Below are 16,911 nucleotides of genomic sequence, written 5' to 3'. Positions count from 1 at the left end.
TCCAATTTTAACCATTACCTCAAATGAAATGTTATTACTCCTTCAAGTAAGACTGAAGGTTATTTGGAGAATAGCATTTTGCAGCAGCTCTTCAAGGTATTTACAAAGACCTTTTAGTGCAGGCTTAACTTAGAGAAGAAAGGGGAGAGGTCCACAGGGGCGATGAAAGATGCTTGGGCAACTGGTATGCCTACAGGTGATGAGTGAACCCGGACCACCTGGCTCCCTGCCAAGGTCAAGCAATTAATGCAGCCGTCCTTTGATAATTTTAGACAGTCTCAGGAATACAGCAGATAGGGTCCAGTTCAGGAATGCTGCACATGGCAAACATGAGACAGCTCCGATGAAGGTTCACAGTCGGGTCGCATTGTTAACACGCACAGCTGTTTAGACATCAGAAGAAAATAAACTGCTTTTCTTAATTATTTCTACATTTGCATACTAATGTGGCATAAACACAATAGGCTGTCTTTAGGCCTCGTCACCCATGCCCAAGGGTTCACATAGTTCACCTCCTCTTCATAGCAAATTTGAAGACTTCCAAAACTTTTGTATAAAATGCACCAAAATGAACTGGATTGTGAGAATGAGGTTGGTATTGGTTTTGCTGTCTTAATTTAATGTAAAAATGCAAAAACAATCAAAGGAAGCTTACATGTCATTATTTTTTGACATGTAAGTCAAATGCTGTTTGATATATTGATATGTTGATTGGTGGACAAATGGATGGACAGACAGATAGGTGGAAAGACAAGCGGATAAATTGAATTATGGGTCCGAGTCTGAATGGACTAACGGATGGACAAATAAATGAATGGATTAACAGATTAAAGTTGGACCAAGAGACATATGGGATAAATGGACATATGAACAAATAGATAAAAAGAGATAGATGGACAGATAAACAGATGGATCAATGAATAGTCAGGAAGTACTAATATTTTTCCATACTTATCTAAACCTAGTGAACACTTGAACATTCTGTAGTTTCTTCAACTTTTGCAAACAGCGTAGGAACCGTGAAATGCCAACTCTGCTTCCAGCTTTTGAACACCTCCTCCTCAATCACCCTCCTCCCTCAGTCTCTACCCAGCAGCTGAGCGCAGTGACCAGATTCATCTGTGGATCCCCGTTGAGTTACAGCATGCACCGTTCCACTGTCCAAGCTGGCTCTTGTCAATCACAGCTGTGAGCACCAGAGAAGTAAAAACCAATTGAAAATCCTTTCAATAATGTAATGAGGAATGCTCAAGGAGGTTTGAACATTTTGGCACACCATAAACAAACCCGGTAAGGATGCACCTGGATTCAATTTTCAGCAACTCTCACTCCTGTATAGAATATTAAAGCAAAACCTGCAGGACTCACATGTAAATAGTCTTTACAGGATTACCCCTAAATGTATTTAAATATTTTTCCAGTTTTAAATAAATTTAGCGGACTTGACGGAGACTTTTGTAGCATGACATATTATGCAAACATTACGCCCTCTTTTATACCTCTTAATTGAAAGAACCCTCACTTTCAAATACAACCTTGGGGCAAAAAAGTGCTGTGATCAAGTAATTTATGCTAGAAATAAAACATTGACTTTCAAATGCACCATCGCCTGAAGCCAGGCTTTGAGGCTGATTTGATCTCCCTTTGAGATTGTGAGAGATATGGCCCATTCCCCCTAATCACATGCCAGAGAACATGCAATCATACAGCAACAGCTAAAGTAATCACAGTGGTGGTCTCCACCCTCTTCCCCGTATTGAGCAACAGTCCTACAAAATCAGTAGTGCTGGTAAGACATGGATATGTGCTCCTCATACAAAATCAGTATGTACACGGAGAATATGTTTGTTTGTGCTGTAGTGAGTAATAATCAACATTCATCGGTCAAAGAATAGAGACTACATGCTGCTATGGATATTTTAACAAGAAATCTGAAGATATTTCAAGCTCATTCTGTACTGAGCAAACACACACCTGCTAGTTGGAATAAGACTTCAACCAGATTGTTGGAAATCTTAACTTACAAAACTAATCATCATCCAATAAAAAAATGTAAATTTTCTCAATATTCTATACAGTGAGATAAAGGTTATTCGTCATCCATAAAGATTGCCACATTTTGTCATGTTACAACAAATTTCTACTTATTTTAGACCTTACAACTTTGGGAAGCGAAGCGATACATACATTTTAGTTGTTTCATAAACGTCTCGAGACATTGAGGTTTCAAGCTATAGTTTTACCCTTCTTGGTAAAACAATTTAGTCCAATTGACAGAGTATCTGTGACCATCAGTTTTAAAGTCCAACCACAAATTATATCTTCATCTGGACTTTGATTAGGCTACTCTAACACACAAATATGGCTTGATCTAAACCACTCTGTTGGAACTGTTTGTGCAGAAAGCGTGAGCATCTGCCTTCAGCCCACGTTTTTTACAGCCTCCAACAGGTTGATTTCCAGGACTGTTCTTTATTTAGAGCCATTCAAATCCCTTTTAAGTCTGACCATCTTTCCTGTCTCATCCTATTTAATTTATTGATGAGAAGATAAAAACCAAAAGAATTCACTACAAAATTATCTTGCATTTTTTAAAATGAAAAAAGATGGTATTATTTCCATTTGCCTGTTTTTGGCCTGCAGTGCAAAACGTTTGTACATTAGTGTACTAAGTAGTTGTAAATTGTCTTTCAAGGTATTTGATTGTTGTGCTTTGAAAAAAATTGTACAATGTAAAGAATGGAAACTTTTCCAGACTCTGAGAAGAATAAAAATACATTATTTACTTTAATAGTGTAAGAATCCTGAAGAAAAAGCCATTTTAAAAAGTTAGCAATTAGTCTGTTCAGATGTAAAATTTCGGTTTTACATGTAGACGGTTTTATTATTGACAAGTTCATTGTGCATTATCTCCAGTATTGTCAATAACAAGGTAATTACAGTAGCAATGCTAAGCAAGGTTACTTCTGCACGACAAAGTTTATGATTCAATATCAGGGGAAGGTTAGAGATAATAAAACTGACATGAGCTGTGATAAAACACCAGTCGCTCTTTTTGTTTATCCCACCTGAACTCAAGACATATAGAGCACTTACAACCACTTACGCAATTTTTTTTTTTTACCACAAACACCCAGTGAAGGTCTCCATGGTTCAATCTGGAGTACAGTAGTGTAAAATTGTGTTCAATTGGAGTGAATGAGCTCGCTGGAGTTTGATGAGTCTCCTGTCCTCTTCTGAACCAATAGCTCAGCCCACTTCTGCTTTATCACGGTGTCCCAGCTTACCGCTATCTGTGCCACACTAAATCAATTAGCATGTCATTAAGATAGCTTGTTCCAGCACAATAAGCATGGAGGGAGACTGCGGTATCTGCAGGAACAGAGCGAGCTGAACTTTGAGAATATCTCAGCTTCCATGTGTCAGTGTGAGGTGGGCTTTGTTTTTTGTTTTTTTTAGTAAAGTGGACGTGTACACAAGCACCTGGATATCAGGAAAACAATTCAAACAACTAATAACAGGTCTTTGTTACAAACATTTCATCCAACTGTGTGTTATTTTATAAGGTGTTTGGTACCCAATTAAAGTTAACATGTTTTATCAGAGCAGATTTCCAATTACCTTTAGAATTCTGAAATTTAAGTTTCATTTATCCTTTTTTTTTTTCTTCTGGCTGATGATAAAACTAACATTCAATATTAAATCTCCCTGCAAAAGGAACCCTCAAAGTCACCTTACATGAGAGAAACAGGTGATTATTCTGCAATTACCGGGAATAAAGCAACACTTTGCTCTTTGGGTATAGATTGAAAAGATAGGCTTAATCCCCACTGGTGCAGAGAGGATTTCTCTCTGAAGGCGAGAGCTCAATCAGACCAGTCAGATAAACACCAAATATACTGAAGCGTTTGCTGCTCATGATAAACTTTTCATTATCTTTGACAGCAAGAGCGCTTAATCAAAGCTGTGTCTCCCTCCTCAGATAAACTACAGAGTGAAAAGTTATACACTTAAGACCAACTTTCTCCTGTCAGTTAAGAAATTTGATGTGATCTTAAATCTGAACACTCCAGATGGCAATATTTAAATGAACTAACCTGAGGTCAGGGAAATCAAAGAACACATCATAATATCCAGACAGAGCCCGATAAAACCCTGAGATCATAAAAGACATTCCATTGCTTTTGGCCAAATAGCTACCACAAATGTATCAGAGTGCAGGTTACACATTAGCACTGACGTCAGAGCAGTAATTCTTTGAGGGGAGAATAATAAAAAAAAAAACTGATCAGGTAATCCTATTTTCCTTTTAAGGCATTTTAACACACCTCTGAGGCCAAACTCTTCATGCACACAAGCCAAAAGAGTTTCTATTGGCTTGTGTGCATGCAACGGGACGATCCAGGACCTTTGAGTCATGGTACTGGATCTTGAACTGGTCACATTTCCTTGATTCCTTCAATCAAAGCAATCAATTCAAATGGACTTCAAAAGGCTAAGGCTAGCTTTTGACACAGGGCAGATCAACATTAGTCCCTCTCTTGACTAGAGATCAGTCATTCACACTCTCACCCCTCACTTCATTTGTCTTTTGTGCTATCTTTGAGGATATGAAGAGAACTGTATTAAAGTTTTACAGCAATACGAATAACTAAAATGTCCATGCCAAACATCTATGTAACACAATTTTGATAAATTGTAAACTTATGAAAGTTTACAATTTCATACTCTAAGACTTATGAATATGTCTTAAAGTTGGAAACTAGGGCTGGGTAATTGTAAAAAATGACATTACAACAATACCTGATGCCAATCAGGTACTGGAATCAATATTTGATTGATGCCAATATCTGTATTGGTTGTAAAGCAACGAATATAGGAGCGCCTTTTAGGAGAATAGGGTGAAAGTAAAAAACAAAAACATTTAACGTCAGAAGAATAATCCACTGGTGAATCAAGACACCAGTGGACATAAAACCTATAGAATAGTTAGTCTAACAACAAATCCAAATGACAATAGTTATTGGCTTTAAACATCATTTGTATTTTATCTCATAGTGAAATGCAAATATGGTGGCTTAGATGTAAAACGAGAAATTGGTTGTAGTAAACTGTAAACTTAGAAAGTTTACATTTTTACAAGTTGCTAACAAGTGTCTTAACGTAATAAACTACGATTTATAATCAAAGCCTAAAGCTGAAATCACTTGAAAGGACCAAAACATTTATTGTGCTATAGTATTTAAAAAGGGGAAAAAAATCCCCCCAAAAACTAAATAAAACAAAAAAACATTTTGGCTAAAACTACACAGAATTCTGTTTAAATTGCAATTCATTCCAGTGCTTTGGATTTGATATTTATTGGAACTGCTAAGGTTGTGTTATTTATTTATTAACAACTCCAACCATCTGTAAATAAATTGAACAGCACTGATTTATTAGAAATCGGTGCTGTTTGAGTTTGTTTCAATTTTCTTGAAAATGATTGAGTTTGTTTCAACTTTCTGTTTGTGAACTGAATTCATCACAATGTAAACTACAATAGAAACAAAAACATTTACATTTATGTATTCTGAAGGTAAACTGGTGCATACAGCACCTGCAGAAAAATACACGCATCTTCTTCTGATGAATGACAACACTGCAATGTTATACAGCCATCTGTTAAAATGATGTACATCCACACACATCTATCCAAACCATTATATAATGCCAACAACTGTGTTCATTCCTAATAGCCACGTGACATTTGTCACAGAGTCCCCAGACTGGGTTTATGAGTGAATTTATTATTAGATTTCTTAAGTGACAGATGCTGCTAAGGTAAACAGATTATTGACAGAACAGAAATTGGGATGTAAACACCTGTTTTGGGAGCATCACTGGCAAAGGAGAGTGCTTAATAATAAAGCCCAAGCCAGTGCCATGTTGAAAGGTGAAATCTCTACACATCAATTCTGTCCCGAGAAGCTCAGCGCAGCAGAGCTTATTACAGACTCTCAATCTGTCTCAAGTGCTCAGACTGTCTCAGTAATACGGGCCTGCCGGCTCCTTGAGATGCTTCATTAAAAACCTTGGCTGTCCAGAGCACATCCATGGCAGCCAAATAAAGTGTCAGACCACATTTTTCATCTGCAGATTAAACCTATGTAAGCCCAAATTAAAGCAAATTAGATCTGAAAATGAGAAATAAACCAAAGCCAAATGACTGGAGAAGCATGCAGGCTGTGAACAGGAGGAACCACTTGTATGCCATCTGTAGAGCTGATTGTGCTGGTTTGCGGTTTACTCACTATTTTTTTCCCAGGAGTCTAATACAATGTCACATGCTCAAACTTTCATAGATAAATATGCAGTTTGTAGATCATTTTTATTCCATTTCTAAGTATTAATTCAACAATTCATAATAAATTTATAGTAGCTGTTTGGATTACAGTAACAAAGTGTGATGGTTGGATCGATGGATGAATTTGATGGGCTATTTAGACATTTGAAAGGTAAATACAATTATAAATCCAAAATATTTTTCCATACCGTATTTCCTTTTTCTATAAATAATAGGTTCTGGATCACATGAACTTCACAATTTTCCATAATTTTCAAGACTGAAGGGAAACTCCTCAGAAGTTTACATCTTGTATACGGCACAATATTTTTTTCTTTTTTTTCTTGGGAATGTTACACAGAAGCTCAGACCAACCTCCCTTTCATCTTTTCTGAAATCTCTCTGGACCAAAGGATCTGATATTCCTGACCATGATGAGAATGATTGTTCTATTACTGTGGACGTTTTTGTCAAGCTAACAGTGAATTTCAAATTATCAGTGTGGTCCATTGTGTACTGGTGAATGCATCATGCTGCAGAAAGCTGGCCTGGAAGATAAACTTTGCAACTCAGTCACACTCCACCGCTCCCTCCCATTCTATCGTTCCGACTGGTCTCACACATAATATATTCCTGAACCGCAGACCACTTTTGTCGACATTTCAATTACATGCCGGTTGCATGACTACAGCATGCCAAAATCAAATGTATCAATTCTGGATAACACAGCTGCAGACGCTGACATACACAAGCCAGTCCATGATGTTGGAGAGAATGAGTCTGTGGAGAGGTTTGCTGAGGGAGCCTGTGGTCAGTGCTCTGTTACCCCCAGCATGTTAGATCCTCAGCCAGCCCATTGTGCTGAAATTCAGTCACAATAGCACAGTATCTTCCCAGAGCAGGCTCCTTATCATGGCGCTGAAATGACTCGTCTCTCTGGACGCCCACATCACAGACGCTTTGGGTCTGAGCGCACAAAGCTCGAGGTGAGCGAGCACACCAATCTCATGCTTTTGTTCAGTGCATGACAAAGATGCTCACAAACTTTTTTTTTGACATAATCTTAAAAAACTGCATGCAATTTATTCCCTGAGTTACTGTGACAATGTTTAGGATAAAAAAGCATCTCATTGCCTGGTGATTGTCTTTGAAGAAAGAAAAGTAATTGAGAATGAATAAAATAGCCAAAATAACTTTAACAGAACAATATATTCAAGGATTTTATTCTGAATGCTAGTATAGATTGATTGCTCTATGCAGTAAACAGATGTCATCTCATAATTTTTCATGACATGATGCCTGAAATAGAATTGTGTCAGTTATCAATCACTTTAACTCTAGTTGTGTCAATCGACAAAATGCTGCTGTGATAAATTGTATTTCTAAATATATCTGTAGTTGTAATCTTGATATTTGGATGCAGCTCGCTTGCACAACTACCAATGATGTCATTTTGCAATTTGATTGCTTATCAATCTGGATTTAGCTTAAATTCAGACTTTTCATTCCAAGGGAAAAGAAACATAACTACTGCAAATACTTAAACCACCAAACTGTGTTTTCTCTAGATCCATTCCAAGCATCCCAAAGTTTTAAGAACATGAGGAAGATGTGACCTTGATAGTTATGCTAAAAACTTTGTCTGGAAACTTGTCAAATTATAATAGAGTACTTCTTTCAAGCTGCAAATTAATAAATTAAATAACTTCTGAGTTAATTAACGATTAGAAAAACATTTAATTGACAATGATTGTGTTGAACCTTGATTTTTAATTTTCAGTGAATGTGAATTTTTATTTTTTAAGTCGGAAATTATCAAGACAATTACTTATTCATTTACTGCCTCTTGGCTTTATCTAGTTAGTCCTTCCCTGGCATATAACTGTATTAACCCCCAAAAAGGAGGAATTAATTGTAGTCCACCACTTACTGATCTGGCCAGTCAGAAAAAATGACTCACCCTGGCTACCAACTGTGTTGTCCTAACCTCGGCCAAAGTTAGACTTTTTTGTAAAATGTATGTATCAGCACCATGCCTTCATCCATTTTTGAGTGAAGGTCCTGAAAGTCTTTGTTCATTTTTTCTTGTTTCCACTGTGAATACTGTTTCAACTATGCCGAGCCAGTTTTTTAATGTGCACTATTTGATCTAAGTGGGGATCCAAAAATCCAACAGGCATCTGTGCCAGCCAGACCACCATTGCTGGATCCCACTGTTGCAAGAGTAACGCTTTAACTCTCCCAAACAGATTCCCAATCAGCCAATCAAAGAGACTGAATGAAGTCTGCCTATCTGTTACTTATAGATACTTATTGATCCGGACCAAGTAAGGTGCTTAATTCTGCCTAATATTCCTGTTGTCCTGTGCAATAAAAAAATGACTGATCACACATTTACTAGATTTCCTTTTACTTAAAAGTTTTAAAACTGGAATTCCAACATTTAGATAACCGCAACTCAAAAATTACAACTGTGTTTTAACATTAAACTTTATGTCATATAACTTTTAATTTGCATTAATGATGATCAAATCACATCAGGAGGCATGAAGCTAAAAGTGAACTTGTTAGGTTTATTCTTCAAATAAACTTCAAAAGAATCACAAGGACACAAAGGCTTGTCAGCAGCAAGGGGAGAAGCCTGTCAGATTTAGCTACGTCAGATGAGCTGACTCCAACAGGCCAACTCCAACAGGGTCTTGCAACCCTGCAGTATTTATTCAAGCATAGGCGTGTCGTAATAGTTACGCCAAAATAAATTCTGCTGTTTTTTTTAAAGGTTTTTCTGAATGTTCAACAGCAAAAACAAGGACAGGAAAATGCATTCCATATATGGTAACACTTTAAGAAAGCTGAGTTTGACATTTACATAGGATGTCACCTATCTTTTCTGACAGCTACAAAAGCGTCTGCACATTGTCTGGAAACGTCTTTAACAGGAAATCACATTTTGCAGACGTATAATATTGGAGAATTGTGAGGCGCAAAACTCTTAAATATATGGATAAACAAAACGAACCACAGAGACGAGTTCTTACTGCCAGCCATGACGGGTCGGGAGATTTATTAACACGTCTACAAAAAACATTGTTTCTCAAATCTCAAAGTTCTCAAAATCTCTAAACCAAAAAATCTTAACCGTTCTTTGTGTACAGGCCTTTTATAGTTTCCCAATGACGTCAAACTGTTTGAGATAAGTTTTGACCAATCCAAATACTACGTTGGTTTGCGTCAAGTGTGTGTTGGAGTTTTTTCGAAACGCTGATGACCTCTTGATCTGAACATTTGCTCCACACCAGAACTGCAAAACAAGTCAATTAATAACAATTGTTGTTCTTATCTGTCCTAACAGCTTACTTCCCAAATCGTATTCTGGTCCAACTTTCGTGCTTTTCCAGATCAAATCGACCTTTCTGGCGCCGGGAATCTTTCTTCAAAAACAACTCCATAAAAAGTATAAAAACAGCAAATACATCAGCAAATAAGTGGTAAAAAGTATTAATTCCCTATTAGAACTGATGGTGTGACCTGTTTTCTGATGAGTCCAGGTAATATTTATCTGACCGCTTAGGGACACTCATGGAGCATTAAAATGACAGACAGTTGATCCTTAAAAACAGAAAAAAACATACTCAGAAATTACATCCTCAGTCCTGAGGGGTAGAAAACTGAACTCCACACCCCTGAGCTCAACATACGTGCAATATTTAAACGAGGAGAATATCAAAAGTGGCACACATTTTTTCAAATACATAAAATACTTTATGTTCCACCCTCACACTCAGTTCTAATTTGTAGGTTTTTAAAATGCCAATTTACACGGCAAGACAAGAAACAGTTTGATAGCAGATTTGACTTATACTCAGATAAAAGTATTTTGAGCGATCAAAACACTATTATTTAATTAGCTGAATGATAATTGACAATACTAAACTTGATTAATAATTTTATCCTTTTGTCCATACTTCCATTTTATCAGAATAAAGTGATTATATGTGCTTTAACTCTATGCAAATTCTAGATTATAAGAAGTTTCCTTTTATTCGATATAAGTCTTCCTCAATGAAAAGGTATGTTATTTAATCTTCAGACTAATTTTTACACATTATGGGAGTGATTTTACTTTATGAAGACTAATATAAATAGATTTAGTTCAAATTTACTACAAGGAATAATTTTCTTTTTAACATTCCTTAGGGAGAAAAAGGCCTGGGATGCACCAGGAATTGTAAAGCATTGTGCAATAATGCATGAAGGGGAAATGGGAGCAATGACTCCTGATGTAACTCATGTTGCTCTGTGATTTGATTCAGTGTAGGAAAAATATTGCTGCACTTCTGGGTAAAGTACATCACTTTATTCTCTCTGATCTTGTTAAAAGCTTAGTTGGTCTACTTAGAGTTAAGTATTCACCATGTGTAACCAGACAGTTTTAACAAACCGTGTTTGGGCAGGCCTCTGCAGACCCTGCTCACCACTTGAATTGTAAAATGTTTTGCTTGACTTGCCCAAAGCAGAGATACACATAAGTCAAAGCAATACAATATTGTGTCCTTTGATCAAGTGGCAATCTTAGATGTGGAACAACACAGCCACAAACGTCAGCTTCCCACATTACCTTTTATTTACAGCCAGCAATAAGCTGTATGAAACACACTTGATGCCAGAGAGCTGATGGATTCCACAACTGCATGTTACAGGAATCATCTGGCAGAGAACAAGTGCGGCAAACAGCTCATCAACTGCAAAGTAATCTACCAACTCTGTATCATTTGGCTGCCGGTTCACAGCATTCATAACCCCAGCTGAGGGATGCTGCAGCACATCAAATTGTAAGCTTTATAAAACACCTCAATCTGCTGTGGCAGATAGATATAAACAGTTCTTCGGTAAATAGAGATGACCCCCGAAGGTTACCATCACTCACTCACACAGACTGATAAATGTTCCATAAAGACTCAAAGTGCCTCATGACAACTCAACAAAGCTCTGGTATCATAAAACAAAAATGTATGATTGCTGTTCAACCTGTTAAACTCCATTTGACAGTCGCAATACATACTGATGAAAAAGTCTCAAACTCCTAGCAGTTTGTATAGCATTTATTTCCAGCTTTAGATTGGTTTCTCTTGAAGTGTAACCCTGTAAATTAGTGCTAAACATGTTGCTAGATAATAAAATATAAAAGTGTTGGCACTGTGGTAAATGCAATGTTAACAGCATAGCATTTTCTCTTGATAATCAGATCTACTCTGACATCACGGCCAAGACACTATGATAAGTGCACAATTTATTTTCTGGCAAACACAACTATACTACGGCTGAACTGTTTAAGAAGCAAGGTTTTAAATGCATAGATAGAGATAATGCCACACACTGTATTTAAAGCTGTTGTATTTTCACATTTTGTTAAGTCACAACCACAAACCTCAATGCATTCAATTGGAATCCTGCATAGAACATTAGTAGGAAATGAAAGAACATTATACATTATTTTTTTAGCAATAAAAATCTTACAACTGGAGCACACACCTTTGTATTCAATGCCCCCAGAGATACTAGTAAATAAGTACATTTTTACGTATATAGCACAGGATAAAAGGCAAAAAAACCTTCACAAGTTAAAATATAAATGGCACACAGACAAAAAATGTGACAAAATAAAAACATGAAACAAAAAATCTGCAGTCTAGTACTTGCTAAAAAATCTTTGCTAAATAAAAGTTTCTTTAGCTGCTTTTTCAAAGTATGGAGCAAATCAATGCAGCGTAAAGAAGGTGGCAATGTGTTCCCCAACTTGGGAGCCACAGCTTTAAACAAAAAACCTGTCACCTGTGACTAACTGATCTAAGGTTTCGGGATGTGTTATGGAGTACTTCTAAGGTCAGAAATGTAAGCTGGGGCTACACTGTGCAAGTCTCTTTCTTGTTTTGTTTAAAAGCCTTGGAGCAGAGTTCTGTTCTCACTAATCACTGTTCACTACTTTTTTTAAGCAGGTAAAAAGACTGTTATGGTTCTTCACTTGAGAAGAGATAAATGCCTGAATAATCACCTCATCTCAGTTTTTGACGTGAAGTATCATGGTTCGGAGATATTCCTTAACTGAAAGTAGCTGTTTTTGATATTTAAAAAAAAAAAAAGAATCTCAGAGTTAGAGTTGAAAATCACACCAAGGTTTCCGAGGCTTGGCAAGAAAGTCAAAGCCCACATATACCCAGGTGCTGCTTGATATTAGAGCTGTGACTGTCAGGAGCAATGATCATAGTTTCTGTTTTATCCCAGTTTAATCTCAGGAACATACCAGATATGTCAGGGATAAAGTTATAAAAAAAAGTTTAAAGACGAGTAAGGCAATAAAACCATATCCCAAAAATTCACAGAAAAATGTTTAACCTGTGATGTGATAATGTTCTATTAGCCCAGTAATTTACAAATTTAACTTCATTGTGTCGAACAGATGAAATTTCAATAAAATACATTGGAGTTCATAGTTTTGCTGTGACAACATGTGAAAACGCACATGGGGTTTAAATCTTGTTCCAAAGCCCTGTAAAAAAGATTATTACTGCTGATGAGTTATGTAATTCTGAGTTTAATAGCACTCCCCAGCAAAGACCAATTCAACAGTCAACAGACCATTTAAGCCTGATTAGTCTCAGACTGGCTTTTAATTTGATATGCATGCAGACCTCAAATTGCGAGGTGGGTAAGATGTCTGTCATATACACAGATGCATAGCAAATGAGGTTGTGTGATTCAGTTGTGGACCAATCATTTATATTAAAAAATTAAGGAAAGTGAAATAGCAAAAAGGGCAATGGCTTCTTCTAAGCTGGAATTTACTTTTTCCCTGCAATGTGTCATACCTTATCAGGGTTTTTTTCGATCCATTCCTTTACTGTGCCCAGAGCGATGTCCGCTGCAGGCTCGTTGGGATAGCCTAAGGAGAAAAAACAGTGTAAAAAGCGGTTGTATGCAGCATGCAGATGTCAAATGGGAGGTAAAAAATCAGACAGGTAAGCAAACAAAGAAAACTGATAGCAGCAAAATTCCTCCTGAATCAATGAAAAGCAACCTGCTCGTATCAGTGAGATGAGACCAACTGTCTGATCAACTGCTGTTGACGAGTGCTGCCAGATGCAGGGTGATGTGAAAACACAGACAGACAATATTACATGGTCTTCAAAGTGTGGATACAAGCTGCACACACACAATCACACCCTCACTCATTACCACCTCAAGCAGAACTGATTAATGTTTTATCTTTATGGGGAAATTACACTTTGATGTGTGATCATGCGCACCATTCCTTTGTTTTATCAGCTTGCCAACATGAACCTGGAGTCTAGGCACAATGCAGCAAACCATCATATTAACAGTTGTGTCAGCAGAGGAACTGTAACAGTTTGTTAACACTCTAAAGAAAAACTGTTCCTTGATTATTTTCTAATTAGACCAGGAAAAGGAAGACGACAGGATACTATTCTGTAGATCACTTACTGCCAGTGTAGATAACTTCACAGGACCTAACTCCAACAGCGAGATATTGACTTAAAAATCCTCTGGGGCTGCTTTCCTACTGTGGTAGAGTAAATATGCCAGAACCAAAAGAGCTGACAAATTGCTACAGAGAAGTTCCTCAGTTGTCCTGATTTTAAAGTAATTACAGACTACCTGGTTGAATAAAAAAAAAAAAAAGTATATCACTTTTACAAAAACTTTAATGCTTCCTACAGAAAAATCACTAAAGAGATTAATAACTTTCGAATTACTATTCTTCTCCGGTCTGTGGAAGGTTTTTCTGGTTACATATGTTTAGCTGTCTCTCTTTCATGGAATGAGTCGTCCAGCTTTGTGCTCTTAGTTTTTTCCATAGTAAATTCTGCTGGTCTAGTGATTCTGTGTATAATTGTGTGTGTTTCCTGGACACAACCATTGAGCCATTATTCAGTTTTTTTATTTTCATAGAAGGTACTGCTCGTGAAAGTGAGGGTGTGATTGGTAGCATATTTATTAGCTACCAATAAATATGTGTACCCTGTTTGTTTTACTTTCTATTCTCCCAGTGGACTTTGCTCTTAGGTGGGCGTCTTACAGATGTAGCCATTGACATTGGTGCAATGAACAATGAGTACTTCCTTAGAAAGTACCCTAATGCCAGATCTGTTGGTGCCAATAGATGCATACTCTTTCTTGTAAAAGGTGCTCTTGGACCATTTATTTAGAGTCTGCTTTCTTTTCTCTTAGCTCCAAGCCATTCTTGACAGCTGGCCACTCTGGAGGTTTCTCACAGCAGGATAATAAATTCCTGCATAGTTAAATTGATAGAATCTGCTGAAATTTCTTAATTTGTTTTCTTAATTAAATAACAGAATTTGACAGAATTGCATGGGAACCTGACTGAATTTTTGACTAAACTGTTAAACTTACCCAGATATGAACTGGAACTGAATACCTTATAAAGTGTTTTGAGAAGCTACATATATAACTAAACTGAGTTTAACATTATATTTCTGCATTCAGTGATTTCAACTTCACCAGCCTCTCATTATGATCACACATGTGTCAGATTATTGATGAACATCAGAGATGGGGATAAAAAGAACACTTAAACTACTAAAGTATAATAAAGAATGACACAATACTTGAAGAAAAATGTGAAAGCACAGTGATTAATAATCATCTTGCAAGGGGAAAGATGGAGAGAAAATAATGATCAGACAACACCCACATTTTTATTCCATTTTGTAAGGATTTAACTCTGGGTAGTGCATGGTCTGAAGAAAATTACTTGACATCAAGTAAAATCAAAAAGTTAAATTTAAGTTTTCAACAAGGGATAATAACTGAACTCCTCAATTATGGAAAAAGATATTACTTTTTGTCTGACTATTTTGTCATCAATACAGGATTGCAAATTCATGACTTTCAATAAATATTTTAAGTTTTGACTGTATTCCATAAGGTAGTCAGCGGCTGTCCTGCAAATACCCTGTTGGCATCACATTGCAGAATGTGATGCCAACAAACAAGCATGGCATGTTTCTTCAGTTGCTGTGACCCAGTACAGGATTTAAGGCTCTGTTTAAAACCCTCGACCCCATAAAGAACTACAGGTTGTAGCAGACAGTCTAACAACAAAGGTTAACACCTCAATTTCAACCAACATCAACTAATCCAATGGCTTGGTCACAGTTATACCTGTTAGTTAGCACTGGGGTCATATTTTCAAAAGTAGACTTTTTTATTATTATTTTGTTCAGTCATTGACATCACTGTGACCCATGAAGCAGCTTTACAAGAACAACATCAACCTATCTTTTCATACAGAAGTAAAGAAAACTGAAAGGACGTAAAGACTTAACCTGAACATTTATTGATTTTTTTTTATCTGTGACTCTTCCTGTCAAAGCAGCTCAGTAACTACTATCAAAATTCTCATAATCACCATCTTGAATAGTCAATAAACAATATGCAGATTCATGCTCTAGATCTTCACCTATGCGACTGCAGTTGATGATTCTCCAGTGTTCTCTGTTTTTCTCCTCCTCTTCCTCAGCTTGACAGGAGTGGCCGAGTTACACTGATGAGAGCAGAGGGGGCTGAGATACTGCCAAGCCCTCGCCAAGTTCCCGTTCAAACTCAGGGTGAGGCAAGATGTGAACTGCATACCAGCCAGCAGTGACTGCCAGCATGCTCCTACAGCTCTGTTCTGCAGCATCTGCAGACAGTGGAAAGTCTGTTCACGGCTCCTGTTCTTTAACAGGAACCCCCAAGAGCCATGCGCTCAGAAGCTAATCCAGAATGCCAAAATCTTCTAGTCACCTGACTTCTCTTACATTTCATTTCAAGCACACTTAACCTTTTTAGATGTTTCCTTTTTTTTTCCTGCTGATGCTTCCTTTTAAGAAGCTGTTCCCACACCTGTGCAGGTGTACCAACACCCAACTTGCACATCAAGTAACAAACAGATGTGCAGCAGACAGGAAAGCTGAGGAAAGTAGTTTTGGGGAGATGGGGCCAGCTGTTCAGTTAGCACAGACACAAGAAGTGTCTGAAGCACATAAACAAATGAACAAAAAAATGTAAATTAAGAATTAAGTATCTACCTCTGTCCCCTGAGTCTGAACACGGGCTAGTAAACTTCTTGCAAAACGGAGACTAAAATATAATAATTGTTCCTCCATGTCACCATAAATGAGCTAAAGGTACAGAGAACATTCAATCCATTCAGAGCAGTTTCTATAAATTCTCTATTGATTTGACAACTACACCTATTAATCATAGCAGAGCTGGATGGAAAATGGGTTGAAAGAAGTGAAGCAGAGGCCTAATTTAAAAAAATATATATATTTATATATTAAACCAGTACATTCACAGTACCAAAGATCAGACAAGATGTGATAAAATGAGATCTTGCAGGAAAAGAAGTATCAGTTGCGCTGCAGGTGGCCTGACAGAGGAACTCAAAGTTACAAAGTTAACAGTACCAATATGAGTGGATCAGCAGCTTTCTCTCATCATGCTACTTTAAACTTTCCTCTCCTCTCTCTTTGCCTCTCTGTCTCTTTCAGCTTGGCCAAGTA

At 37.1% G+C, this 16,911-nt stretch overlaps 1 protein-coding gene across 1 annotated transcript in view; it reads right to left on the bottom strand.

Annotated features, from left to right (window-relative positions):
- macrod2 (mono-ADP ribosylhydrolase 2) overlaps positions 1–16,911 on the bottom strand; it is a 443,628-nt gene that overhangs the window by 92,231 nt on the left and 334,486 nt on the right. The window contains exon 8 of the mRNA XM_055030012.1: positions 13,192–13,265. Within this exon, the coding sequence (XP_054885987.1) occupies positions 13,192–13,265 (74 nt within the window). The remainder of the gene's footprint in view (positions 1–13,191; positions 13,266–16,911) is intronic.

Source organism: Poeciliopsis prolifica, unplaced genomic scaffold, assembly GCF_027474105.1.
Source record: "Poeciliopsis prolifica strain line A6 unplaced genomic scaffold, Auburn_PproV2 SCAFFOLD005, whole genome shotgun sequence".
Lineage (NCBI taxonomy): Eukaryota > Metazoa > Chordata > Actinopteri > Cyprinodontiformes > Poeciliidae > Poeciliopsis > Poeciliopsis prolifica.
The sequence above is the reverse complement of the archived record's forward strand: the minus strand, read 5'-3'. Positions and strand labels throughout refer to the sequence as shown.